Source organism: Falco rusticolus, chromosome 1, assembly GCF_015220075.1.
Source record: "Falco rusticolus isolate bFalRus1 chromosome 1, bFalRus1.pri, whole genome shotgun sequence".
Classification (NCBI taxonomy): domain Eukaryota; kingdom Metazoa; phylum Chordata; class Aves; order Falconiformes; family Falconidae; genus Falco; species Falco rusticolus.
The window spans coordinates 31288125-31316115 of record NC_051187.1 but is presented as its reverse complement, the minus strand read 5'-3'; the positions used below and the strand labels follow the sequence as shown (position 1 = coordinate 31316115).

Below are 27991 nucleotides of genomic sequence, written 5' to 3'. Positions count from 1 at the left end.
CGGGGTAGCAGGGGGGGTCGGGGCCACCGGGCGGGTTTGAGGCCACCAGGAGGGCTCGGGGTAGCAGGGGGGGTCGGGGCCACCGAAGGGGTGCAGGGCCACCGAGGGGTTCGAGGCCGCCGAGGGGAATTCAGGGCCACCAGGAGGGTTCGGGGCTACCAGGGGAAATCGAGGCCGCCAGGGGAGCTCGGGGCCGCCGGGGGGGGGCGAGGCCGCCGAGGGGGCTCGGGGGAGCAGCACCCCCGGGCCCTCCGCGTGGTGAGGCGGCGGCGCGGCCCGGGCGGGGCCCTGACGCACCTGAGGCGGCGGCGCCCGCGGCGCGGCCAATCCCCCGGCGGGGCGCAGTTGGCGCTGCCCGCCCCGGGGCGCCTGTCGCGCTGAGGCGGCCCGGGGCAGCCGCGTCCCGCCCGGCCCCGCTCCGCTCCATGGCGGCGGCCAACGGGGCCCTGGCCGAGGGCGCGGCGGCGGGTTCCCGCGGCAGCGCGGCCGCCCCGTCGGGCAGGAGGGAGCTGAAGGTGGTGATCGTGGGGGACGGCGGCTGCGGGAAGACGTCGCTGTTGATGGTGTACGCCAAGGGCACCTTCCCCGAGGTGAGGGGCCGGGGGCGCGGGGGCTGGGGCCCGCCCGGCGCTGCCTGCCTGCCCCTGCCTGCAGCTGCTTCTCCCTTTGCAGCAATACGCGCCGTCCGTCTTCGAGAAGTATACTACCAGCGTGACGGTGGGCAAGAAGGAGGTCACCCTGACCCTGTACGACACGGCAGGTAAGGGCTTCCTCACCTCGGGCGGCCCCGCTACCAGCCCCGGCGGTGCGGGCACAGGGCACAGGGCACAGGGCACAGGGCACGGTGCTGAGCCCCAGCCCGGCCCCCGCGCCTCGGAATTTCAGTCAAACAAGCACAAACTGCTTCAACCGGTGTAAAATGTTGGTCCTGTGAACGTGCCTGTATTTCTGTTCCAGCACCTGTTGCTATGTCAGCTTAAACCAGACCAATACCTGAAGGCTGTAAAGCTGGACATATTCTCAAATTGCTTTTATGCAAGCGTACTTTTAACGTGATAGCGTGGTTAAGGCTGCAAGAGGTTAAAGTACAAACAAATCAACAACCGTTACCTGTTGCAAGCATAAATGTGCATGACAGAAAAAAAGAGGCCCCTTGTCTGCTGGCAGTGCTGGCCCTGCATTCGTTCATTATCTTAACAACCCAGTTTATTGAGAAAATCGCATCAGATAGCGAACATATCTGAAGGTATTAAAACCCATTTCCCAGATGGAAAGCATAATACAATCAACTGGGAAAATATTTTAATCTCCTGCCACGTGTGATCGACTAGCGAACGAGAAAAAGGCTGGTTTGTGTTCAGAATAAAAAGGCTGTAGCAGTAAAAGCCGTTTGAAAATGCTGGTAGTTTGCTTGGGTTCATTTGAGGAACTTGTGAAATGGTTTGTATTCAACTTAATTCAAAGTACCTAGTCTCTTGTTATCCAGCTGCGTTCCTAAATGAGCCCTAAAATTGACACATGCTCTGTTTCAGCTCTGTAAATCATCTGTTTCTGCTCAAGCCTGTGGAGTTGTTCCAAATTTACACCAACATAAATAAGAACTGAATGCAGTCCATGCTAATTTTTAATAGTAGTAAAATGCGCTTATCTTTTTGCAAACTGTACACGATATCTGAATAGATAATTTTCAAGTTTTTTAATCTAGAAGTGAATTTTATTGCTAATCTTTAGTGCAGTATAGTAAGATCCTGAGTACCCAATTTGCCAATATATCTTCTTGTGTCAATTTTACTGTTCTCAAGTCAAGATTTGTTATCAAGATTTGGATAATGTAGCTTCTACTGAATGGCACGGCTTTTGTGTTTGAGTCTTAAAGGAAGAGAGAAGAGCTGAAATCTAGTGTAAGCAACCAAAGAGGGATTTCCTTAATACACTGTGGTGGCACAAAGGACTTGCCACAGTGAACTTGTCTAGTTTTTGTGTTTGTTCACTGTCAGTGTGGCATTTTTGCCTGTCACGCATTTCTTGTTAACATGGCTGGCTTTCATTTAACATTACCGTGCTGCAGCTTCCAACGTTTGCTTTTCGAGTCTCTTCCGGGCTTTAAAGAACATGGGCTGGATCCAGAAATGGCGGTACGTAGGGCAGGTTCAGTAATGCAGCACTAAACTCTCGCAAGCCTGACATAAGTGCTCAGCTTCTTGCATCATGCAGGGAGTTCAGCTCTGCGCAAGACCTACAGCTGCCAGCAGCCTCAAGAGTGCTTGCTGAACTGGGCACTGGTGGCTTACCATAGGATAGTTTGGGCTGGAAGTGAACTTTAAAGGCCATCTACTCCAACCCTGCCCCAGTGAATGGAGGCACCTTCAACTAGATTAGGTGGCTCAGAGCCCCATCCAGCATGACCTTAAATGTTTCCAGGGGTGAGGCATCTACCACCTCTCTGGTCAACCTGTGCCAGTGTCTCACCACCCTCACTGTAGAAGATGTCTTCCTTACATCTAGTCTAAATCTACCCTGTTTTAGTTTAAAACCATTACCCCTTGTCCTACTGCAACAGGCCCTGCTAAAAAGTTTGGCTCCAGTTTTACCTTGTTTCCTTGTTCAGGTGTGCAACTTTAGCAGAAAGCATCTACCATTCTGCCCTTCCACATTTAGTTTACAACTATAAATAAGAGCACTGGGACATATTTTGTGTCTCATAAGACAATTCAGGAAGTAGAGATACCATTATTGTGTAATTGGTAGAGCTCTTTGCCATGAAAGAACAATTGCTTTCCATCTCTCGTCTGGAAACCTTGAAACCAAACATATTTCACCTCCCAAAACAGCATCATAACCACCAGGCTAGAAGTTGCTAGAGGCTGCTGACACTTGTCTCCTCCCTTCCTATTAAATCTGTTTTGCTTTGCATGAGACACATGAAGATTATGAGGTGCGGAGAAAGGGGGGACATTGCCACCTTGGTTAAAGCATTTGCTTGGGATGGAGAAAGACTTGAGTTTTTGTTCTTTTTCAGAGCTGCTTACATAGTTTAATGTTACAGATCTGTATCATACTCTGTAATTCAAGCAGCTTTTCATCCTCTTTCTGAAGCTGGAAGTTACACTAGAGGAAGAACTCACCTGAGTACATACTTTAATCCCATCCTGTTTTTAATAATAGAAAACTGATGTTGAGTTCCTTAAGGTCTGGACTAGGACCAAGAGCTAGGTCCTGTCCTCTGAGTTCAAATTGTGCAGTAAGAACAAGGGGACTGTCCGGAGTTTCAGCTCAGTGTTCTGGAGACAGGAGAGCTCCTGTCCTGCTGTGTGGATGCAGCACGGGAGATGCAGTTTTGGAATCGGTGTTTCCCTATGTTGACTTGCTTTTGTCATATCATGCAGCAGCAGCTCATTAAATTTCTCTCTCAGCTGGGTGATGATGCTCTGGGGTAAGCATACAGCAGCAATTGCAGCTTAAAGAGGAGTCTAAACATAACAGCTTATTACTGGAAGTGGAGTGGTGCAGCCATATTGGCCGTGTGTTATGAGTCCTCTTCTGAATTACTGAACTGCTTGAATTGGCCCTGCTCTTCTCTAAAATCCTAAGACAGCTTGTGTTTTGCTTCTTAGTCTGAAAGGTTCCCAAATCATTCAAATTATCATAAAATTATTTAAATGTGATCAAAAGGATGCTAAACTATTTCTGAGGTGAAGGTCTTCAACTAATTGCTGTGTAGCAGTGCAGGAGAGAAGGCAAAGCAGTTCTCCTAAAAAGTGTCACAGGATCTTCATGATGGACCCATTGCAGAAAGGACTGCAATATTTTTAGGATCTTACTAAGCGCAACAGTTGCATGTACTTCAGCATCATGGGAGGGTGAAGGACAGGTTCAGCTCTGTTTAAACTGTGTAACTGTTTAAAGGTAGAAGGATTCTTTGTATTCTCAAGTTCTGTGCAGTGCAGCTTGAGAGTTTGAGCTTGTCCTCCTTAGGGAAGGAGAAGGACACAAAGAACCTAAGAATCAAACATTTAAAGCTACAAAAGTTATTTTTTTTTCTTGACAAGAATTCTGGTAACAAACGAAGTTAATAAGTTAGTCTAAAATAGGCTAGAAAAACAACTTTTGTGAGACTTTTATACTATGTTACTCTGTCCTCCTTGTCAGAGACACCTCTTGCTGTCACAGGAAGTTGGCGGTATGTATACGCAGTGAGTAAAGGCTTTGTAATATCATTTGTCTCGTCTGCGAACAGGCTTTGCAGCTGCTTATTCAATTAAAAGTTTCCATTTCTTGCTGTGCTTGATAGAGGCCAAGGCCTTGAGAGGTAAATTAACTCTGGGTTTTTTACATACTACGGGAGCAGTGTTGATGCTTTCGCTGGCAGTTCAGACACGAGGTTCAATTTCTGATGCTGTTCAGTGCAGGACTTCTCAGACCAAAGAGCAGAGCTCTGCTGGGCGTGGAAGGCTGAGGAGGAAGTAAATGCCTCATCATTGTGGGTGCTCGCTCTCTGACTGGCAGGAAGCACACATGAAGCCTGCAGCGGGGTTTTTCAGGTCTGTAATGACAGATGTGTGGCAGTCTGAGGCCTTAAGAGAAATTTTAAAAGCCAGTATATGTAAGAATAATTTTTCAGAACTTTGAAAAGGAGGGTGTGCCTGAGGAAGACAAAAAAACCCCAGCTTTAATTGAAGTGTGCCCCCCGCCAAGCGTCCTTTTCTACTGATTTCTACTCTTCTACTGTCCTCTTCAACTGCCCAGAATGCCCGTTTCCCAATTTTTTTTAAAGTGAGTAGTGAAAAATCATAACTGGCAAGCTAATAACTGTGGTATGCCCACAGAGCCTGCAGAATAACAAATCAAAGATAATTAGGTGCCTTTCTGTGTGCCTGTGAGGGCTTGCCATTGCAGGTTCCGTGTCAATCCTGAACCACGAGAGTGGAGTTGCAGCTGACATGCGGCCATCCGCAGGAAGCGGTAGGCTGCTCTGGACCGGCTGGCAGGATATTACATTCTTCCGTACCCGTTGGCGGCGATGGGCAGCGCTGCTGTACCTTAGGGCAGCATGTCCTGGCAGGCTCCTAGGCTGCCGAGTCTTGACTCTTGTCCTTTACCCTCTCCTGGCAATGACGTGGGTGCTGAGCTCCTTTACAGACTAAGCAGTGGACAGGCTGGCACTTCTTTGGTGGCAAACTGGCAAACAGGTGAGGAAGAGCAGTGGTGAACATGCATGTCAGACAGAGACCTGTGGTTTCACTTCTTCTCCCATTCGCCCTCAGCCATTGCCTGAGGTACCACCCCACCGCAGGGCCCAACTACAGCAATGTGGGTTATGCAACACATCACAGAGGCATGCAGGACTGTGGTCTTTGCAAAGAATTAGCAAATTTTAGGTTAATTCAGCTGGGCAAAGTTTTTTCTTCAAGAACAAACAAACAGACAAGGTCTCCGATGCTACAGTGAGTTGAGGAAAGCAGAGGAGAGTCACAGATACACTCACATGTAGGCATATATTTACCTGATTCTTCCACAGCATGATTTTTTTAATTGGGGAAAGAATACAGCTACCTATGCTTGATGAAGTACACTCAGGGATTTTGCATATACATGAAGTTACTGCTTAGGTCTACCCCTGTTCCTTCATTTTAAAACTCTTCTACTAGAAGACCTAAATCTGTGCCAAATTAGCTCTGACCACAGACTGAGCAGCTTTACAGAGAAATAGTCTCCCAAGGCCCTTCCTTGCATTTCATCAGCAGCACTTAAGGACAGGAGGTGAAAGGGATTGTTTTCGGTGAGAAGGACGTCAATGTTTAGACACAGCTTGATCTGGGTCCTGTTACATCCTCAGCAACAGAAGAACTGCATCTGAGCTCTTATAGCACAGCTTCCTCTCCTTCCAAGTGAGTGCTGCAATCATCCGACCATCATACAAGTTAAGCAATTACCATCTAACCTTCCCCCTGTGGTCTCTGCGCTATACCTTGTTTGGTGCTCTGTATTTGAAATTCCAAATGTGCATGGAGCCACATTTTATTCAGCAGCGTTTTCTCATGCACTTATTTTCTCAGTTTGCTTAAGAAACCCAAACAACTGCACAGCTAGTTCTGAAGATGAAGGTGCAGCAGTTCACTGGGGCATATCTATAGTTTTTGACTTGTGATACAGCATATTTGTGTCACATCAGACACCTCTTCTGTTATCCCATGCAGGAGAGTATGAATTTAACTCTATGTTCTGATTTCAAGCAAATGAACACGTTTCTTCCAATGGGACAGTCCTGACTGCCTCAAATTGCCAGCAATAACTTGGAAGACCTTTTGATTTTTACAGGCTACATTAGTAGAAGCTCAGAGGCTTGAACTTGAACAGGGAAAATCATACACAGCACTTAGCACTAGAGAAAGTTAGGAAGAAAAAAAAAAGTTTGGCACCTGATGTGTTTAATGCATTTAGAGGATTATCTCAGCAACAAGATGGTAAATCAGTTGCAAACAAGTAGGGCTAAGCAGTACAGTCTTTGCTCTGAATGTTTGTACAATATGGATAATTTTGTCAGTTGTGTATTATTTCTGGATTAAACCTTGAGGGAATCAGTCCTTCTTTGTTCTGCACCTCACCCACAGAGCACACTGTTCTTGTGAAAGCTCCAGTACAGAACGGTCCAAACCCAAGAGTCCTGTTTTTACAAATATCTCGAACAAACTGAGTAATGGTTTATCCAGGAGGGATTGCCTATATCTGGTAATTACTGCTTTTTGAACTTAATCTTTCAAACCAAGACCTCTTCAGACCCTGGCACGGTGATTACTGCGAAGTCATATGTATGGCAAGGGGAAGGAGTACAGGTCTGAAGTAAATTGGCTTCCTCTTGTCAGATCACGTGCTAGAATATCCCTCATAAGAAGTATGACAAATCCCCTGCTTTTCCAGAATTCAGCAGCATCCCTAAGATGAGCTCTGTAGTCCTGCTTCAAAGACCAGTTAAGCCTGGCTCATGTTGCAGCATGTCTTGTAAAAATCACGTGCATGCTGCTACAGCGAGCAGCGGTGCTAAAGGCACGGTGTGCTAATCGCTGCTTCCTCTCAGGTCACTGGGCTGGGAAAAGCAAGTTTACTACTAAGATTTTTACTTCAGCATTTGTGTCTAGCAAATATGGCATTTCTACTTCTCACAGCATCGCACGTACAAATGTATTTGGGAGAATGGAGCTACTGCCAAATTGCAAAAATTTTAATCGATAACTGTCAAATTCCTCTTGCCGATTTTGCTTCTGAGCAGCAATTTAGCGATCGGCGATTGAAGTGCTTCTAAGTACTTGGACGAAGCAGGCTTTTTATTAAAACTTGCCAAGGACATGTTTTATATTCTATTTACTTGTTAGTGAAAAGGACTCTCCTGCACTTCAGAGAAGGAATTTTACAAGTACAGAAAACCTGCAGTCTGTGCAATTACAGTGCCATTGTTCTTGATTTCAAACATGTATCTTTACATATTCCCATCATACTGCTTAAGGACAGAGATTTCTTTTATCCAAAACATTTTCTGTGTTTCAGGGCAGGAGGATTACGATCGGCTACGACCGCTTTCTTACCAGAACACAAACGTCGTGTTAATTTGTTACGATGTCATGAACCCCACTAGCTATGATAATGTAGCAGCTAAGGTAAGAGACTTTTGTAATTGCTTCAACCTTTCAAACAAATTATATGCACCCGATACATGACAAGATGTCAGATTAAAAAAGCTGACGCTTTTAATGTCGTGTACCCTGGGCGTGTAGATGCACAGATCACTCATCACGCACTGAGCTGCAGGTCACAGACCTTAGACCTTGAGCTCACCTCTCCGCAGCTCCTAAGGGCTCAGAACTGGGGTCAGCTCTGCAGCACACTAAAACGCTAAAAAGATCAAACACCAGCAGTGAAATCACTGCTTTATCTGTAGCCATGTCACACAACCAGCATTGCACACAAACATTTTAGATTCAAGTCTACTTCCATCACATGCATATTTAACTACAGGGGAGGGATGCAGGCAACCACTTGCCAGTACTAGGAGTTCTGTAATGCTCCAAAGTAGCAGCTGACATTCCTGTACACTGCACCAGCAAAACAAAGCAAGACTCGGTCCAAATTCCGCTCTTAAATACAACTTCAGAGGAGCTCTTCTGAATTTAAACAGATGTTAAGTAAGCACTTTGGCATAGCGACAGATGCCACCTATGTTTTTATAAATCAGCTGACTTTAGGTAGGACTTCTGAATATTTCTGTAATGTAAATAGTGCATGTTGGGTCCCTGCCACTAGATTAACGACTTTTTTGCAGCATATATTAAATGCTGGTTCAGTTCCTTGGCTTTATTGTTTTGATTTCAGGAAAAAAAAAAAAAGCAAGCGGCATATATAAAAGATTCTTTTTTTTCTACCATCAGTGGTATCCTGAAGTGAATCACTTCTGCCGAGGTGTCCCGCTTGTACTGATCGGCTGCAAGACAGACCTTAGGAAAGACAAAGAACAGTTACGCAAGCTCAGGGCTTCTAAGCAGGAACCCATTACTTACAACCAGGTAAGTACAAGTGCAGTTAAAGCTGTGTCCTCTTTGCAAGAGAGAAAGCACGCTTACTTCAGCAGCATTGCTCCTCACCAGTACAGTCACAGATGCTTCAAAACTAGCTGATCACAGTGCCCAGATAAATTATTGACAGTCAGCACTTGGAGGGGTTTCTGTAAGTCCTTTTGGGAAGTGGTGCATTTTTAGAACTAAAGTAAAGAGAAATTTGGTATCTTGGTGTGACTGAAAGTACGCTACTAGCTATGCCTTCTATGCTCATTACATCTCATTCTTGTTTTCTTTCACAGCTGGGTTATTACTGTTGTTACTGTAAGTCTTAACAAGGTTGTTGGACTCCCTCCTTCATAATTTTTATTAGCATACATTGCTCCCATCACTGGTGCTTTGATCAGGACTGTGATAAAGACTGGAGATGCTAGGTTATACATTACAGGATTAAAAATACTGACTGTTCTGGAAAAAAATGTGTTTCGTAAACCCTTTTTAAAAATAAATCCTTTCAAGGATAATAGAAAAAACATCTGCAAGGCTTCTCTAACATAAGAGACTTTTCTTTGAAGTCTCTAGAAGGGATCTTAAAAAAAATTATTTACATATTATCAAATGATTTCAATGCAGTGAGACAAGTAGTGTTACATCACCGGCATAGCTGCCCTAGGCACAGGAGAAACAATGATGGAACAACTTGTCCCATGTCATACAAGACCTTTCTGCTCTGGTCTCCCAATTTTTAATTTTTTTTCTTTAAACTACACAGCCATCCTTCTCATCTCATCTCAGAGCAAGAACAGCAGCTTTCAAACTGTTTGATGCGCAAGTCCAGGGAACAAGGTTAAGTGTACTAAACCCTTGAACGAATCAGTACTTTTTCTAAACAGCATGAAAAGAAGCTGTAACTGCATCACCACTAAACCTCGCTGGGACTTTTGGCTTGTCTTCCTTGCACACAAGATGAGATCCCCATCCTATTGCTTTGTGAGCAGATGCAGATTGTCCCTCATTTGCATTAATAACTGCCCTTCATTACCCTCACACATGAGTTCCAGAGCAAGCAACAGACACTTTTGGCGAGTGCTGACGTCTCATGCGATTACATTCCAGGGCCCACACGATGTACAAACTTTGTCTCCTGCTTGAGCCCTCCAGCCTGGTTTTTCTTCCCTTAAATATACACTACCTCAGTCTTTTACAGCTGATGGCATCTTGAGTCACGCGACACGATGCTTCCAATGCCAAGCACAGAGGAGCTGAACAGTATCTGCCAGCACTGCAGCTTGCAAACAACTGGAAGGAGACAAACTGCTTAAATATGCTGAAGAAAAATCCCCCTATAGAAGCCTGAGTGCTCAAGTGACCCCACTCTAAGGGCTTATAACGTGATAAATGCAGTTTGTGAGCTGTGGGTTGCACACCTGGAATTCACACTCCAAGGCTCACAGGCATTCAAAACTGGGGGCAGACTGCAATGACAATAAAAAGATCACTAGCAAAGTAAGAAATCACTGTAGTGATTTCACACAGCCAGGACTGCATGCAAATGTTTGATTCTAGTCTGTTTGCATTGCATGCGTTTGGGTGAGACTGAGAAGCGCAGGTGCCCATTTCTGTATCGGAGGATTTCAGCTGAGCCCTTGTGACACTCCAAAGCAAAAGTCAGGGTTCCTGCATGTGCACCAGCAAAATAAGGCATGGCTTTGGTCCAGATTCTGCTCTTGCATGTGACATTCATTACTAAAGGTGACATCATGTAATAGTTAAGGTCAGACCTCAAAAAATATTGCCGTGTAGAGACCTTAACCTCACTTAAGTATCTACCTCAGCATTTCTTTTAAACAAATTTAATACTGAGAATATTTTTACACGATCAGCAATCTACATCTGTAGAGACTCTTAATACTGAACTGTTAGGCCAGGCTCTAGATCAACATAGGGGGAAATAAACTAGTTTATTTAACAGCACCTCAGTTTATTACCAATGCCACTTACATTCTAGCACTATACTCAGAGCCAGCTTCTTTCTCCCTGACCTCATGATACGAAGATGTACCAAATAATTCCCTTTCTTTCCCACCTCGCCTTTCTTCTCTCACAGTTTGGGTTTACATCTCCTCTTACCTTTTGTTCTTCCCAGGGGGAAGCAGTTTGTCAGCAGATCAATGCAGAAATTTATCTGGAGTGCTCAGCAAAATGTCGTGAAAACATAGAAAATGTTTTTAAAGAAGCAACAATCATTGCACTGAATGCCATGAAAAAAGCCAAGCGCCAAAAGAAACGGACAGTGTGCTCAGTGTTATGATCTGGACTGCAAGAGAGCATCGACTGCACAACAGCCAAGCAATCCAGATTTTTAAAACCAGCTTAACTTCAAAGACGCTTTTTTCATTATGTTTGCATTCCCAGAACAATGTTTATTTTAAAATGTATTTTTTAATATTTTTTGCACTTTCATTGCACTGCCCTCATAAAATTTTCAAAGCTCTTTATCAAGGTTAACTGATGCTCATGCCTTTGTCCATCTGGCTTTGGCTCCTAACTGCAAATGACCAGCAGTCAGGTCTTGGACTCTATTTAAATTGCAATGAACAGCAGCTGCCACTATATGACTTCATGTTGTTTGGTTTTTTCCCCTCTGCAAAATAATTGTGGAATGTTACAGCTACAATTTACTGTCTTTTTCAAGCAGAAAAGCCACATCTTTTGGAACAATTGGTTAGAGTAGCTTATCGGGCACCTATGAAGAGACAGAAATGGAAGTTCTGTCTTAAATATTTAATTTACAGCGCTGAAAGTTATAAGTACTCCAGGCAGCTACTACGTGTAATGTAAAGTCAGTTTTACAATAAATTTATATAGCTTATGTAATACATGAAAGATGCAAATATTGGTGCATGCTAGGGGAAATACTTGACTCATGCTCATTAACTGATGAAAACCTCTCTACTTCTACAAATTGAAGTTTTCCCTTTTGTGATGAAGGTGTCAGTTTGAGGGCTGCTCCGACTGTGCAACCAATACATGTGCCGCAAATTTTCTCATCTTTTGCACATCCCATGCAGTGAGATCTCAGATTTCAGAAGCAATTGCTAGTTTGTACCCATCATAAACCAAACCCATGAGGGGGAAGGAGGATTGTGCGGTACAGGTGTTGCCGAAAGTTTTCTGCGTAAGGCAAACTGCAGCCCATCCTAAGGGAGAATACACAGAACTTGTGTAATGGTAAGAAGAAACAACATTTTGCCAACAAGTTTAGGCAGTGCACGCCAGGAGTCTAATAATAGACAAATATTGCACATATAGAGCCTGGTAACTGTACATCATCCATATTTCATGCAACTTTATCCTCTGCTGGTTACGTGACCAGCTGGTGAAAAACTGGTTTGGAGCAAGCTATTATTTTACACTCAGGGTAAGAGATCTTTATCCTTGAAGTCTTTTGTTTTCTTTCTTCCCCTAACTTGTTTTCATTTAATTAAGGTTTGTGAATCCCTACAAGTTAAAAATGGAAATGAAAAAAAAAAAGTTACAAGTTTGTGCACATCTCTGACTACAGAAAAACAATGAAGAATTGTGCAGCCTTTTCTCCACGCGAAGACATTTCTCAGTAAAAAGACACAGAACCACCCATCCCTTTACCCAGCATGAAACTGAAACAACGCACAGGAAGTTACCATGTTTACCCTCAGCTCTGGGGCCGGATCTTTCTTGGTTTTTTATGAGTTTCTCATGCTGCAGAACTCAAGTTACTCACCACGTGCAGAACTCAACACCCCTGGAGAACCAGGTCCCCACTGCTCAGATCCAGCAGGTTCCAGCACCACTCTCAAAACAATTATGAATGGAGAGTTCAAAGGATTAAAAAACCCAACAAAACCTCACAGGGTGTGCCAAAGTCAAAAATTACTGTAGCAAGATACAGCCCAGCTAGTGTGAAAGTTGCTCAAAATATGCAAATGGCAATTTATTGTTTATGCCCACAGGACAGTGACGCTGTCATTTTGCTAGCCTTGCAGCAACAGAAGAACAGATGAAACCATTCCAAGTCCATGGTGCATATGTATCCCTTCACGAGCACGCTTACTGGGAGAAGGGCACCATTTTCAGATCCCGCTCTGCCAGAGCATGTGCCCAGTTTGGGCTTTGTGCTAGCTCAAAAGAAGCCTGCACCGGTGCGAAGGACGCTGCCTGAAGCAGCTCACAAACCTGCAGCTGGCCTCAGGAGGTACAGACGTTACAGCACCCAAATGACACTTATATGAATAAGTTTAAGTTCAAGCAGCACAAGGAGTTAAGCAGGACAGCACTCAGTATTTGTCCTCTGCCATCCTCCTGAATGACCATTTACATTCTGTTAATTACTGGTACAAGTGCAGCATCTACAGAAAGTCTTTAATATTTCTGCTGAACCTGTCCTTCCCTTTCCAGAAGGGTGTCTCAAAAAAACAATGCGACGGGCAGTGTATTTGCTATTAAAAAGGGGCTGAAGCAGCTGCATATTGAACGGTTTATTTTAGGTATTTTCCAGGCCTGGACAGATGACCTGGTCTCCCTGGAAGAGGGCTAGCAGACTTCTCTGCCATTTAAAAACTTCTTTTGCTTGCTTGGTTTTTGTTTTCAAAAGAGGATTTCTCTTCTTTAAATAGCTTTTTAAAAGTGTATATAGCAGCAGTATGGTACAAAGATGGGTTGGGGTTTTTTCTTCACAGTACATACAGGTTAGTATTGCCACTGAAAATATGTCTTAAACAAACACACGCCTTTAAAAACAGCATTCAGTCTGTATCACTGATCAACGCAGAGTGTTCATAAACCTTTGCAAATCCAATACCCAGAATTTAAATAATAAAACCAGGAAGTGTTAAATATCATTCCAGAATCGGAATTACAGTAGATCCCACATTCTCCCAGTGCTGGCGCTTCACCAGGCAGGTACATGCTGCTCTATATACAGAAAAAAAAACCCCAAAAGCAAACACGTTTTGTCTTAAATATACATAAATAGCAGGACTGCAGACTGGAGAGCCATGCTTGCGTTAATACTGAGTCTGTGCTGGCAGAGTCCATATCCTTCACCAAACACGGGGACAGAGGAGTCCTTCCGAGCCTGTCCGTTGTGTAGCTGGGGTTTAGCAGGATGCGTCCTAAAGCCAGAGCCTGCTGCGGGTAGAGGGACGGCAGCCAGCATGCCGGGGAGTGGGGGTTCACAGCTTCTTCGTTTTATCTTTGTTTTTCTGGAGTTTAGTGTGCACCACTTTGAGAGTAGTGAGGAAGTTCCCGAGGAAGAGCAGCAGAAACGTGAAAGCCAACACAAAAACCTGAGAGGGGAGGAAGGGGAAAAAAAACCAAAAACACCCCAAACCAGTGAGAGCTGAGGGTACTGCTTTGGCCACATTTAAGTGAGCTCTGATGGGGCTTGGTTGGAAAATCCAGGGATCCATTAGCACGGAGATCCGAGGAGAGTAGATCATAGCCAATACAGCCACACAGCCAGCTGTGTGGGTTAACAGGAAGTATATTTTTATCATGATCATTTAAGTAGTATTTACTACTTCTTAATATTACAACATGGATTGTATTCAACACTGCTAGACTCCACCAGATAGTAAAATTAAATCATTAAGTCTAATTGATTAACATTATGCTACAAGCCCAAACAGCAGTCGCACCAGCGTGGGGGAATGCCACATTTCTGAGGGAAAGTGTTTTCCTCCTGAACAAAGTGAGCACAGAAGTTACAGCAAGATCCGACCAAAATAAAGACCATCTGATTACGTGCACCACTGCATGCATGATGTGGTCCAACCTGAATCTACAGGACAGCTGGAAAAAACGTGTTTAATGGGTGACAGCAACCAAGAAAACAAGTGGAAGAATCCCTAAAAGTGGGGCAATAAAGTGGGTAACACGTTTTTGAAGTGATTCACTGCCATCATTTTTTTTGGTCATCATATTTTTGTATAGGTGACCCATAGATCAGCCATAAAGAACCACCAGCAGCTCAGCAGCCATTGCTATTAAATGTACATGAGCAATATGGAGAGAGATTCACCCACATGTATTTTCCTCCCCCTACACACTCTGCCTTTCAGTTTGTGTGGTCACCCATGGGTACAAGTTTCCCTACAGTAATTTGCATTTATTTTGAATTCTCTTGTACAGGCTCTGCACCACATCATCCCAAGATGCTCAGATGGGGTCAGATGCTCAAATATCTTTAAGGATGTGGTTAAACACCCCCTTCTCCCCGTCTGTTTTTTTTCTGAGCAGAACCAACACGTACCTGCCATTCTTTGCACTCCTCATGCCTCGACAATCCAAAAAGCGTGATTGCGTTATATAGCTGCCAGAACTACAAGGGAGTGGGGTGGGGGAAGCAATTTCATTACTTGCAAAAAACAAAACAACAACAACCAACCCTGAAACCCTTCAAAACATTTGCCACATGCATGTGTGACCCAAAGCACCTTCTTATGGTGCTGCAACCGCAGTGGCAGACCCTCCCAGGCCCCGCGCCACAGGGGGAGGAACAGGATTGCCCAACAACTTACGTGCCCAAAGAACAAGAAGGGAAGGAGAAACGTCAGCCCCCGCCACATCCAGGACTGAAATCCTTCTGGATTGCAGAAGAGGCACAGTGAGCACAGAAGAGCTGCAGCCCTCCCCACCCAGACCACCCAGTAAGGGCTATTCCCGTCCTGCTCTGCAACAACCAACCAATTCAAAATGCATACTTGAAAGTGTGGTAGTGGGAGAAGGAGGAGGATGGGGATGACCAAAACCTCCATCTTAATCCTCTCAAAAGCTGACAAAACTCAGAGCCCTCTGCTCCTGACCCACAGAGCCTGAGGAGGGGGATAAAAGTCTCGCTCCCCTTCCTGCCTTCAGACACGGGCAGTGGGGTGGCAGCTCTGCAAAGCTCACCCTTGGAAGGCCACAGAGCCCCCTCGCCAACACTGCATCTAAAAACCAGGCAAAAACTTTGCAAAGGAAGTACTGCAGAAAACCTCACCTACTGTAAGGTCCAAGTGGTTTCTCTCCCCCAGAGCACGGAGTCTGTAAAGGCAGCCCCTCTGATAATAATACTGTAGGAACTGAACACAACCTGGAGGAGAGAGAAAACATCATCACGTTGGCTATTCAAGTGGTATGATAAACGTATCAAACTATTTTAATAATGTTTAATCCAATAGCATTTAGTTGTTTGTATTTCTACACTGCATATTTGGATGCTGTCTTTATATTCCTACAGTTTAATACGCTGGTATTTACCAAGGAGAGGTGGTTTTTTCTCAGCACATAAGATACAAAACTATTTTATCCTGTGAATTAGCAAGGTAAAATATACTCACTCTGAAATATTGAAAATGCTAAAAATTGACTGCGAAACATCTGATACATGAGTCCATCTGGCCTGAAAGCAAAATACAAAGGAGGTCTATTTGTTTAATAAAAAGCATATGATGCTGTGCCCTCCCCCTTCACCGCCAAGCTGGATCCCATTAGCAAATGAAGCAAGCAGCTGGTACCCAGCCCTCTCCACCCCACTGGGAGCCCAGAGAGGGTGCTACGGCCGCACATCACAACTCTGGCACATAGGAAACGCTCTCATAGATTGGATTTCCCCTCCCAACATGTGTAAGTGCTGCCCCCCCTGCCCCTTATTATTTGCTTATCGCAGTATTCTCTAGGCAGCAATCAAGGCCATTCAGCAACATCTGCATCAAGAATCCAAGTGGCGGAGCAGGTGGTGGCCATGCTCCTTATCCTAAGGGCAGTTCAGGACAGACAGAGGACGGTGGACCTTCTGCTCTAGTCACTGTCATCCCCTCACAGATTCAAGAGCAGAAACATTTGCCATTTTAAAATAATTTTGAACTAATCAGTTCATGCCAAAGTTGAGACAGGTTGCACAGGGGCTGTGTGCAGGGCTCATCGCTGTGGTGTGTGACCAACACCATCACCCACTGGAAGGTAACTTGCATTTTTGGCTTTATACTCTGTAATCTGGGTTCAGTAAAAGCACCAAACAGGTTCAATTTGTAGTGTCCTCCCTCTAAAGCTAAGAGCTGCTTGTTTGCTTAGTTACACAGAGAGGAATCGGGAGACTTGCAGAGATTTTGCTACTGTCAGCGCAGCTAGGACTTACGGTTTGGGTTTCTTTCTGTTTTTTTAAATCAGCAATGTAAATACAAACATGCAGCGTTGTATTTATCATTGAAAACATCTGTAACATCAGACAAATACCAAGTCTGATGCTTTGCCATGTGCCTGTGTGGCTACAGCTTTGCGGTCATGCTGGATTTAAATGCTCAGATGATGCAAACACTGTGAAACAGGCTTGAAGCACCTCGAGCAGGCAAGAGCAGACTCACCACGTTAACATTACTCCAGACAGGAATGTGGAAACATAGTGATGAGACACCCACCAGCCTTTGATCCTGAACAGAAAAAAATGTGGTAGTTAGATGAGAAACGTGGATTTTAGCATTGTAACTCTGGCTTTACAGACAAAAAATTATCCTGACCCGAGGGAAAAGGAAGGACAGGGAACAAAATAGCTCAACTCAAGCAAAAGGAGTGTTACGGAGCACTGTCCTGGCAATCTGGCTTAGCTGGGGCCACAAATCTGTGACTGGTGGAGGGAGGCTCAGGACTAGGGCACGTCTCACGTGCTCCCACGAGCTCTCCAGCACAGCAAGCAGCAGCCCCTGCAGCGTGAGGCACCACGGTGACTAATGATGCACAAGTTTCAGCCCACACACCCTTTCTTCCGTGCCATGCCAATAAGTGACGTTTCCAAGTCCTTCCTATGAGGTGGCTGTTTCTTTCAGGCACAGATGCTGCAGAAGGCTCAGAAAATGACAGTGAAGTGAGCAAAGGCTGTAGTGAGGCAGAATCAAGAAGTGAAGAGCTGCCCCAGGGATGGTGCTGCCTTGGAAACTAAGCCAGCACGATGAGGTGTTTCCGACCAGAGGTGCGCAACCTCCAACACCAGACGCACCCAAGTCACTGTGACCAACCTCTGTGGATGCAGCCTGGGCTCGGACCTTTCTCTACTGGCCTCAGGCAGGAGACTTTACATCCCCACACTTTGTTCTTTCCTCTTCACCTCTGGCCCCATAGCACTGCCCCCCTCTCTGGCAAGCACCCCAAAACAAGACATCACACCCACAGCAGCCCCAGGGACAGCCACACTTAGAGAAGAGACTGCTGCATCCCTGCTGCCTGTCATTAATGCTGGGAACTGTGTCCCCAAGCAGCTCCCAGAAATCCACCCATCTTTAAGATTTTGCCCCTCTGGCAAAGCAGGAAGGCCCTGATTTTCCCACTGCACGTGCCACACCGGTGCCGGCCTCCAGGCACAAACCCCCTCTTGCATCAGGAGTGGGGACCACAAGCATCCAGCCAGCAATGCCAAGACTCCCAGAAACCCTCCCAGCCCCATTTCAAGGAGATCATGGAAGCATCTGGCTTCAGAGAGGGAAGCAACTGGCTGAATCACGGAGCCATGAGCTGCTCCCAGCCGATCATTAGATATTGATAGTTTATTAGGACAACACCGACTCCTGCCACTAACACACATGCTGGTCCACCCCTGTACAAGCACTGTTACAAGGAAGCGTACAAGTTCTCTGTGCAGTATCCAGAGTGAGGATGTGTGCGGGAAGCTGGGCTAATGCAATGCTAGCTGCTTGAAAGGTAGCAAATGAGACAAGTCAATTAATTAATGCAACAGGGAGCTGCAGCAGCCACTCAGCCAGCAGCTGGGAAGAGATGTAGTGAATGCTGCCGAGGACACGCAGCCAGCAGGTTCTTGCTAAAATATAAACACAAATGCAAACTCGAGCAACTTCTTGACTCAGACCTAAGGGAGATCCTGCAGGAGCAATTGGCAGGACCTCAGCACCCTGCCTGAGGGTACCCCTACTAAAGACTGCCACCAAGAAACGAGGGTTTGGAGTAAAGATCAACTTTCCATTAACTCATCCCAGGGTTTTACTTGTGTTCCCAGCTCTGTATACAGTTAACCCCCAACCACCAACTCTCCCTCGATACAACTAGTTGCACAGAGCTAGTACCTCAGGCTGCTCCTTTCACCAAAAGCACACACACACCTACACCCCAGACCATATCTACAACCACCCCATAGCTACCAAAAATATCCCATCACTTTGGACCAAGAGCTTATGCACTTTCAGGAACTGCACCTTCCTCTCCCCCTCAAACTTCTGCCCTTGGAAGCAACCGGGGAGGGGGCTGGAGACAAGAAACTTTACAAGAGAGGCATCAGCATCTCATATTTGCTGGGCTCCAGTGCCAAGCTGAATCCCCTTTTGTTGCTCGTTTTTCTTTTAAGGACATTTCATGCTTTAAATAGTTTTTTTGCAGGTGGCACGGTACCTTGATCCATTGCTAATGAGAATGCTTTCCCGTATCGTCAGTGTGCAGTAATACCAGACCAACAGAAAGTTAAACACTTCATCTGTCACCCTGTTAAACAGAAAAAACATGCAGTGAAAAAAAAAAAAAAAGTTCTGTTAATTATAAAAATACATTCCAAAAAAATCCCTGTTTTTCATCCCTCCCCTTAGGCGAGCAAACACCTGCCCCAATGAGGCCACAGCCACAAAGCCCCAAGTCCTGAACGTCTCTGCCCCACATGCAGAACTGCACACACTGGCAGCACCGCCAGGCTCAGCCCTCTCCTCCGGGAAGTGCCTCCCGATGCAACGCTGCAGATCTTGAGCCGATAAGCAGGTATGCAGAGATGACATTAATTCCTTCTGAAGGAGAGAAAGCACCATGGAAGCAGCAGATGATCCAATTTAGAGAGGCATTTCCAGGCTAATTCAATGAGGAGATTCCATAAGATCTATATAAATCCAATCAACTAAAAGAGCAGAAGAGCATTACACCCTGGGGGGGGGGGGAACCCAAAACTTTATTTTGCCATTTACAACCCCCTGAATCCAAGGGGATATGGGGCAGCCTCCACATACAGCAGCATCGTTCCCTGGTATGATCCTGCATTCACCCAGACCTGCAGAGACCCCAGCGGAAGCGCCTAGCTCCAACACCTTCCCATTTTTAAAGGAAAATTGAATAGCAGAAGCTTGTTGGTGCTCAGGCATTTTATCACAACCTAGAGATAACGTGTCAGGTCTGATCACTTCATGCAAATCCTCTCTTGTTGCCTTCGCAACCCCATCGCTGCAGCACTGTGCTGGTCCCTGCCTGGGACAACCAACTGCTACTTCCCAAGCACAGCATGATGCCAGAAAACCAACAGATCAGGAAACACGATGCTGGACTTCTCTTAGTTACAAGAGACTCCAAAAAAAGTTAAACAAGGAAAAGCAAGTAACTAAAATACAGGTCCTGCCAGTGTTGAAGAAGAGGTGCAGAAGCTGTCCTGCTGCCCAGCTGCCAGAGCCCGTCTCACTGTCCTTCACAGAAGGTAAGTTAGTTCAAACACAGCACATTTTTATTCCAAATACTTCACTAAAAGTAAAAACGCAGCTTACCTGTAGTGGAGAATAAACCTGCAGGCGACAGCCCCGAGTAACAAGATTATCGTCAGATAAAGCTTGAACTTCTCATACTCATCCTTGTAGGCAAATCTGGAAGGGAACAGCCACTGTTTATAAACACAAATGGGTGTTTTACTGGAAGGTGGCTCCACTTTTTCCAAACCAGATATAAATCCACATGCCAAGCCCAGAGACAGAGGTTTTGCTTGAAACATTTAGAAAACAAGTGCATGGCGGCGAAAGCAGCGTTCTGCCTGCAGGGTCCATCTAGGCTGCACAGCTATTATGCTGCAAGACAGTGGCTTACGTCCCTAAGAGCTGGTTTCTCAGCTGGCATGATAAGATTGAAAAAATAAAATTTAAAAAAAATCCATTTTCTAGAGCACCATATGCCTCAAAGTTGCAATACCATTTTTCATTGAAAAAAAGCCAAACCACCAAACCCTTACAAATTGAGGCAACAGGCTGGGCTTAAAAGCAAGTGATAGACTGAATCCATCAGTTACACTAAGTGTTCCAGGCCCCATGTCATGGTCTAGACTTGCCCACCCTCAACATTCCATCTTTTATCGGATCTATGAGAAACCCATTCCTGCCTCTGGACTCCAGCCCATTCCCACAGCTGGCCCCAGGGAAACCCAAATCCGTAGGCAGGGAAACGCTCACTTACTTCGCTTGGTTACTGAGGAGAGTTACATTCACGTTTCCCAGCACCAGATTTAAGTACAAGCTGGAAGAGAAAAAACAAGAGCAGACCCAAGCAAGTAATTTTATTTGAACACCACAGGATGACCTAGATTGGAGCTGATGAGACTGGTGTCTCTGCCTAAGCCACGTTTGCTGTTGGTTTTTAATTACAGCAAACTGGAGAGAGAGACTATAGAAGAGAATTTAAATGTGGAAAGATTGCTCAGCATTTCCCAGAAGTCAGTGAAAAAGTTTACTTTCTGGTCCCTTTTCTGCACTACAGTCTAAGGGTGAGATATGTAGTTTGCACTGTCCAAAATCCAAAATAACGGGGAGAAACTGGAAGAAAAGTTTCTGATCCAAATTCCCAAGGGGCTGCAGCGTCACACAGCCTTTGACAAGTGAAAGAAATCTGTCCTAGCAACCCCAACTGAAGCTAAGTATGACTTAAGTCAGTTGAAAACACTATTGAAAAAAAAAATTTTGTGCTAATTTAGTCTTTAAAAATTTAGCACAGGAGAACATCCGTGTGAAACAGTGAATCTCATGATCTCTCACCAGTGCAGGGTTACTTTTGTTTCAGCAAGAAAACCTGCACTGCCTACACACAGCACATTTACATACACTGCCAGCTCATGAATTCTGTGCACAACTGACGCAGCAGCTCAGCAAGAGGTTTATGACTAATCTCGTTTTATATGTATTTCTTCAACATGCCCATTATCCTTCGGGAACAACACCGCTGTGAACGCTTAAACCACCAGCCCCCCCTGGAGCGTGCGGGTCTTGCCGGTGAAGCACGCACCCGTTCTTCTTCGGCAAGTAGGCTTCCATGTCAAAGAAGGCATTTTGCCTCTCCTTGATCTGGCTGCTGATCTCCTGAATGAGGGCAAACTCTTCAGGACTTGCTCTAGGCTTGCACCTGCAAGAACACAGAAACAAAGAGATTCCCCTTTGTGCTTTTACCTCCTTTTGATTCAAAGGAAAAGAATGTTGCCATAAAATCCACGCCGTTAAAAAGCTAACTGTGGGAGAGTTGATGCCGTCACGCGCTTTGCTCCTGTGTTTCTGCAGCACCACTTGAATTGCCACGATTTTATTTCACTGTTGTCAGTTATTTCAAGCAGCTGGTTTATAAATCGGCTTCTCTTTTCAGCTCAGTGCAGTGACAGGATCGTCTACTTCTTCCTAGCAGAGCACTTAGGGAAAATTCTGCTTTTTTGCAGGAAATCCTTCCACTCTGGGAACTTTGCACATGGTTTCAGGCACTGCCCTTGCAGAGGCTGCAGCTCTTCAGGCATGAAGTGTTTCAGGATGTAACACAGCGCATAGCTGATGATTTACCGACAAACTGCGGTTTTACCAATTAACGCAAAACAGAGCAATGCACAGCGGTGTTAGCAACCCACGGCGCTGGAGATGGTGTGCTCAGACCTGTACACAAGGAATTTAGCCTGTGGCTCCTGGGGATCAGCTGAGCAGTCAGAGACTGCTACCTCCTGTAAACCCACCCAGGAGTAAGGTACCACCTTCGGGTTTCAAGGATTGATGCCACTCTTCCAGCACACGGCTTATGGAGCAAAGCTTTGCTCACCTAGCAAAACAGGAGGACCAAAAGTTGTGCAGTGCTGCAGCACACGGCACAGACCACAAGGATGTGGACCCAAACAGGCTTCCTCAAACATCTTCTTTCTTTACAGGACTCCATCATTTTACCTGGCTGTTATAGATGGAGACGACTCAAGAGTAATGAGCAAAACTAGCATTGCAACACAAACTGTGTATTAAAATGCTAAAAATCCAAACATTTTAGCCCTTTGGGAAGGAAAAACAACCCATCCCTGCCTCCTCCACCCTCCAGGTCTCCCATTACCGTTGCAAGCTGTGCTTCAGATCCCTTAGTGTCTTCTTCTGCCGGTGTATGGAGCTGCTGCAGGCTGTCTGCAAGCTGGTGACTTCTTCCAGTTTCTGCCTGTAAACTTTGTGTGTTTCCTGCAGGAGAAGAGGGGATGATCAGTAGGAAGGGCCCTTCTAGGTTACACACTGCGTTTGCTCCTCGCCTCTGAAGGAAGCAAGCAAAACCCTTGGGTTTTGGGGAGTCAGCAGGCACCCCTGCAAACAAGCGCAGATCCAGCACAGGTTAAATGGACCATAATGAAATTCCTGCAAAAGGAAGAGCATCCTCTCTACGCTCATCTCATTTTCTCTTTCTAACAAGCCTTCCCGCTCAGGAGCTCCTCATTCCCATCCTACCCTGTAACAAAGCCACTAATCCTCAGCTTGATCCCAATCTGTCCCCATCAAACGGGTGGCCAAATCACAGAGCAGGAACACCAACTTCACAGCCAGATTAAATCTGGGGAAAGAAGACAACAGATGAAGACCCAGAGGAGAAAAAAATACAAATAACAAAAAAATCCCCACACCACCACAAAACCAGCCACAAATCCACGCCTGGGGGTTCAGATGCCTCCGGGCCACCGCTGCCATCTCAACCCCATGTATGTTGAAGCAACCTTCTGCCCCATGCTCTGGTTCAACCCATCTCCTCCCTGGGGCATTAGATGTTCCTCAAGGGAAACTTCTTTATTACAGATTATTGATCCCCTGAACCCCCCAGTAAGCATCTGACTGGCCGTAACGAGAACGGGCTAACCAACTGCAGAGGCGCCTCTGCTCGGGAATCAACATGCTCTGCTCTTCTGCCCTTTGCAATGATTTCACCACCTTCTCAAGTGCAGGGAGACCTCAGACCTAACCAGGCACCAAGCAATGACCTCTGGGCAAATGTTAACATCTATGCCTTGGAAAACAAAGAGTTTGCAGAGTTAGTGCCAAGAGAAGGCGCAGGTTAAACAGCTATTTGTATGGCTGCTTTATCTACCGGCACATCAAGGACCACAGAAAATTAGCCCTGGTTTTCCCAGAGCATAAACATGGTGGCAAAACCATACAAAATGAATCTTTGCTCTCCTCCTCTTTAGGACATGCTGGTAGCTGTTCATTATTTACAAGAGCAATGCAAAACAAGCTCTGGTATCCAATTAAAAAACCTTAATAACCAAACTAACCACATTCAGGCACTGCAGGTCTCATCGTTTCAGGATTGGGTTAGCTTTGTTTAGCACGGGCAGGACTTCAGGGCTCCCTGGATCGCACACTAACTCATTTTGTTTCTCTAGATGTCACACAACAGCATCTTCTAAAAGGCTGGTTCAAAGGATGTAAGAAGCTCTTTGCCAAAAAAGTGTTCAAGTATTTACTGGAAACGCAAACAGGTCAGTTGAGAGCTGGTAAATTCAACCACTAGCCAAAAACATCAGGATAACGATTTCAAAATGACGCTGGGACTTAGAATAACATAATGTTTGCTAGTAGCGAAGTTATTCATCAAGAGGCAACTGCTTACAAAGGGGACCCACAGGGAGTTTCAGCACTGTCTTTACATTAACATACATAACCCACAGGGCAAATACCTGCTTGGAGGGTCAGGTCTGGCCACAGCCCTCTCTCCAGGTAGGAAACACGTGCTGAAAAACAAAAGGCCCCAGCACCCAGGACAGGAGCATTTTTGCCCTGAGTTAAAGAGCTCCCAGCAGAGCTGTCAGTGTTGTCTCTGCACAGTTTACAAGATTTACGGTGCCGGGGGCCATGACTGCCTGATGGGAATTGCACTGCCTCGTTGCCCACGGACCAGGGGTGGGCAGCAGCTCTGGCCCACGCCACAACTGCTTTACGTTTTCTGTACGTACCCCACAGTCTGTTTTCCATTGCACTTGCAACAGCCCCGCTTGTGGTCAGCACTTAGTCGTTTGCAGGACTTAAAGCACATTTATGGGGAGCCCTGGCAGGGCTTTTTCCTAATCAAAATCTGGTTTACACATTCACACCCAGGGTTTAAATTAACAGCCTGTTGCAAGGCAACTTGCGTTTTCCCATGTCCCTGCCCCACAACTGCAATGCCCCACAGCCCCAAGCTCTTTTCTCAGGCTGCTGCTCCAGGGACAAGGCACTGCAACTCAAACAACAAAAAACTGCAGATGTGGCTGGTTAGAAGTGATTTGCAAACCTGGATGTCCCCCCACCCCATCTCACAACTGGTGCCCACTGCCCCAAGGGGATGCTCAGTGGCAGCATCAGCCTCTTCGAAGCCCCTCAAGTCAGCGCTCCCCAAATCCAAGCCCTGTGCCAGCCACCCAGCACGTCTGGGGCAGGAGCTATGACCAGAGTCCAAGGTCCTCTTCTGCAGGAGGAGGACACAGCCCCTGACCCAGAACTTACAACACAGTTCTAAAATACAAGACAGGGCAGGAGCGCAATGAAACCGGGATCCTTTTGCCCCACGGGGCTGGCACTGCCCTTGACGCACAAAAAATATCTGCCCACCATCAATTTTTTTTCCCTGCTGACATTGCACAAGACACACTTTTAGTGGTGGTGACCAAAGTACCTTGGAAAACACCAACAGGGAGCTCCACCAAAATGTGAGCCGCAGCAGCCACAGACCAGTACCTCCAGCCAGAGATGAGAGTCAGGGCAGCCAAAACGGGTGCTGAAGGGGGGTGATGCAGGTGTGGAGGGGATGCGGGGGGTCAAGTTGCTGCTGGAAAAACCAGGCTCCTCAAGAGCAAAAGATGCTGTGAGTATGTCCAAAAAGCCACGTGCAAGGGCAAGCACAAGCAGACACCCACATCAAAGTACTTTCTTACTGAAGAGCTGGGTTTTAACACATCACGGTTTGACTTGAGTCTGGTTCAGGAGCACAGAACCTTCCCCCAAAGCACATTTAAGCACCACCAGCATCTCACAGGGCTGGAGCACAGTCACGTCCTCATGACAGCACCACGTTCTCCTCTTCTGCAACACCATGTCCAGGTACAAACTCCATGTGTAAGCCCTGAAACTCTTGGATCATGGACGTGAGGGTCATGGACGTTATTCCAGTTTTTCACCTGGGCAATGACACCTCGTGCCACCAGCAGCTGCCACCCCATCAGTGGCATTTCTACTTTCCTTTTACAGATGGGGAAACTGAGGCAGGGGTCAGTCGCTATATTTTGCTGTGGTTTAGGCCAGACTTAAGCAGCACGTACAGCAACCAAGTGATCAACAAACCCATGCCAGCTGGTGCTCACCCCAGCACCCAACCACCACCTTTCCTCCTGTTAACAAACCGACCACCTGAACTGATTTTTAATTAAGACAACAAGCTCACTTCTGTTTGCAGCTCCCGTTGTGTGGAAGAGCCTGGAAGAGGCTAAAAGCCACGCAGGGCAAGAACAGCCTCTCATGTTTGCAGAGTGGCTGGAAGATTTCAAGCACGTGTACAGGTGCAGCATGGATGATATACAGGGAAAGGAAGGTTTCTGGAGATCGAAGCATTTTGCATTTTTCAGGAACAGCTCCCAGCCCCTGCTCCAAGGTCCTGCTGTCCCTAGAGGCACTTTTGTGAGATGGAAAAGCAGCGTTTGAAATCCTCCTGTCCCCTCGCTGGGAATGAAGCTGCGGACAGGAGATGCTGGCAGCACAGGTGATACTTGCATCTACGTGCCGTGCTACTGGCACACAAAAACACCAGGTCCCCACTGTCCCCCCAGCGGGGGGAGCCACGGCCCGCCCCCCCCGGCTGCCTCATCAGACGGCCCCGGGGCACGGCCGTGCTTTGCTGCGGGGCGCCCCGCAGGCTCGTAGCACCTGCCTGGAGGGCTCCCAGGGCACGGCGGCTGTTCGGGGGTGCTGTGCAGGGATGCGCACCCACGCACGGCTGTGCTTCATGCACCGGGCGCCGTGCACGCATGGCCCCGCCGGGCACAGCTCACCCGGGCGCCCCCCGGGCGCAGCGCGGCGGGGCTGAGCGTCCCGCACCCCGGCAGCGCTATGCCGGGGTGGGAAGGGTCCCCCGCTCCTTGCAAGGCCCCCTCCCAGCCCGGGCAAGCCGCGGGGCGAGCCCCGCGCAGCAAAGCGGTGCAAAGCCGAGCCGGGGATGGCAGCGCAACGCGAGAGGAGCGGCGGCCGCGGAGTCGGGGGGGGGGGGGGGGGGGGGGGGGCGGGGCAGGCGGGGGCGATGAGCGGCGCCGGGCCCCCCGCCTCACCTGGAGCTGCCGGAACTCCTTCTCCAGCTCCCGCCACTCGCCGCGGCACCGCTCCAGCTGCAGCCTCATGGCGCGGCGCCCGCCCCGCCGCCGCCGGCGCCAGCCCGCACCCGGGCCCGCGGGCCACGTGCGCCCCTGACGTCAGCGCGCGCGGGGCTGGGCGCGGCGCCGTGGCGGCGCGCGCGCCGCCTCGCCCCGCCCCGTCCTCCGCCCGCCGGAGGCGAGGGCTGCCCGCCTCGGCCCGCTGCGGGCGCTCCCGGTGGCTTCGTGAGGTGCCCCGCGCCCCCCGCCGGTCCCTTCGCGTTGTGGAAGCGCTCCATGGGACCGCGGGCGGAGATTAAACCCGAACGCCCTCCGTGTGGCGCTGGCGGAGCCGCGGGGACGGTCCCCTCAGAGGGAGCTGCTGGCTGAGGCGAGCGCACACCTGGGCTGCGGCCGCACAGCCCACCTGCCGGGGGCCGGGCCACAGCGGGCGTTTGATGCCAGGAAGAGAAAATGATCAGGAGATTCCTGATTTTTTTTTATTTTTTTTTTTACTATTAGGGTAATAACTCGCTTGGTAGCAGGGCTGGCAAATGGGGAGTGGGGGCTGGTATGCATATCCCTTTTCATACATGTGTGGGTGGACACCTGAAATGCAGGCGATGACCTGCTGCCTGCCTCTGTGCTCGTTTTCCAGAGAAACCTGCTCAGAACTTGTGGTGTTTGGGGATTTCTGCTGATTTAAGAACCACCAACCACAGGGATATTGCGTTGTCCCTTCAGCTCCTCCAGAGAGGTCCATGATTGTCCAAAGATCAAATGTGTTGTGGCAGGCCTTGATAATCTTGAAGTAGAATAATAAACTAGTAAACATAGTATAAATGTCACAGGAGTTTACTATGTCTGTATTAAATTTTCCCCAGATTGCAGCATTTGTCCACAATCTTGTGCAAGAGGACCTTATGTTACAGGAAGCCTGTATTTTGGATTACAGAAGAATCGCATGTCAAATCACAGCTTTAATTCTGTGCTGGATACATGCTGAAACTTTCCAGTTCATCACAAGGTTGGAGTATTCCCTACGCACAAAATTATTTTTCCTTCCCATGTGAAAATAATCCCTCCATCTTTACTCTGCCGT

At 47.1% G+C, this 27991-nt stretch overlaps 2 protein-coding genes across 7 annotated transcripts; one reads left to right on the top strand and one right to left on the bottom strand.

Annotated features, from left to right (window-relative positions):
* The first annotated feature begins 358 nt into the window (after positions 1–358).
* On the top strand, positions 359–11462 carry RHOF (ras homolog family member F, filopodia associated). 2 transcript variants are annotated; one of them, XM_037375470.1, is made up of 6 exons: positions 375–590; positions 673–760; positions 7543–7652; positions 8421–8555; positions 9319–9392; positions 10693–11462. In XM_037375470.1, exons 1-6 carry the CDS (start codon positions 426–428, stop codon positions 10763–10765), a joined length of 645 nt encoding a protein of 214 aa, XP_037231367.1. In that variant the 5' UTR covers positions 375–425; the 3' UTR covers positions 10766–11462. The 2 variants fall into 2 exon arrangements, with proteins under 2 accessions (XP_037231366.1, XP_037231367.1); XM_037375469.1 differs by lacking the exon at positions 9319–9392 and having other exon boundaries at positions 359–590.
* Positions 11463–13048: 1586 nt separating this feature from the next.
* TMEM120B (transmembrane protein 120B) lies at positions 13049–26994 on the bottom strand. Of its 5 annotated transcripts, none has more exons than XM_037375466.1 (12): positions 26869–26994; positions 22650–22768; positions 21582–21698; positions 20760–20819; positions 20084–20179; positions 18960–19049; positions 16931–16996; positions 15908–15969; positions 15568–15660; positions 15107–15171; positions 14839–14907; positions 13049–13873 (listed from the first exon to the last, which is right to left on the bottom strand). In XM_037375466.1, the coding sequence occupies exons 1-12, from the start codon at positions 26935–26937 to the stop codon at positions 13760–13762; spliced, it is 1020 nt and encodes a 339-aa protein (XP_037231363.1). In that variant the 5' UTR covers positions 26938–26994; the 3' UTR covers positions 13049–13759. The 5 variants fall into 5 exon arrangements, 3 of the variants coding, with proteins under 3 accessions (XP_037231363.1, XP_037231364.1, XP_037231362.1); XM_037375467.1 differs by having other exon boundaries at positions 15107–15168; XR_005102288.1 differs by having other exon boundaries at positions 13762–13873; positions 14839–15171.
* Positions 26995–27991: the final 997 nt, after the last annotated feature.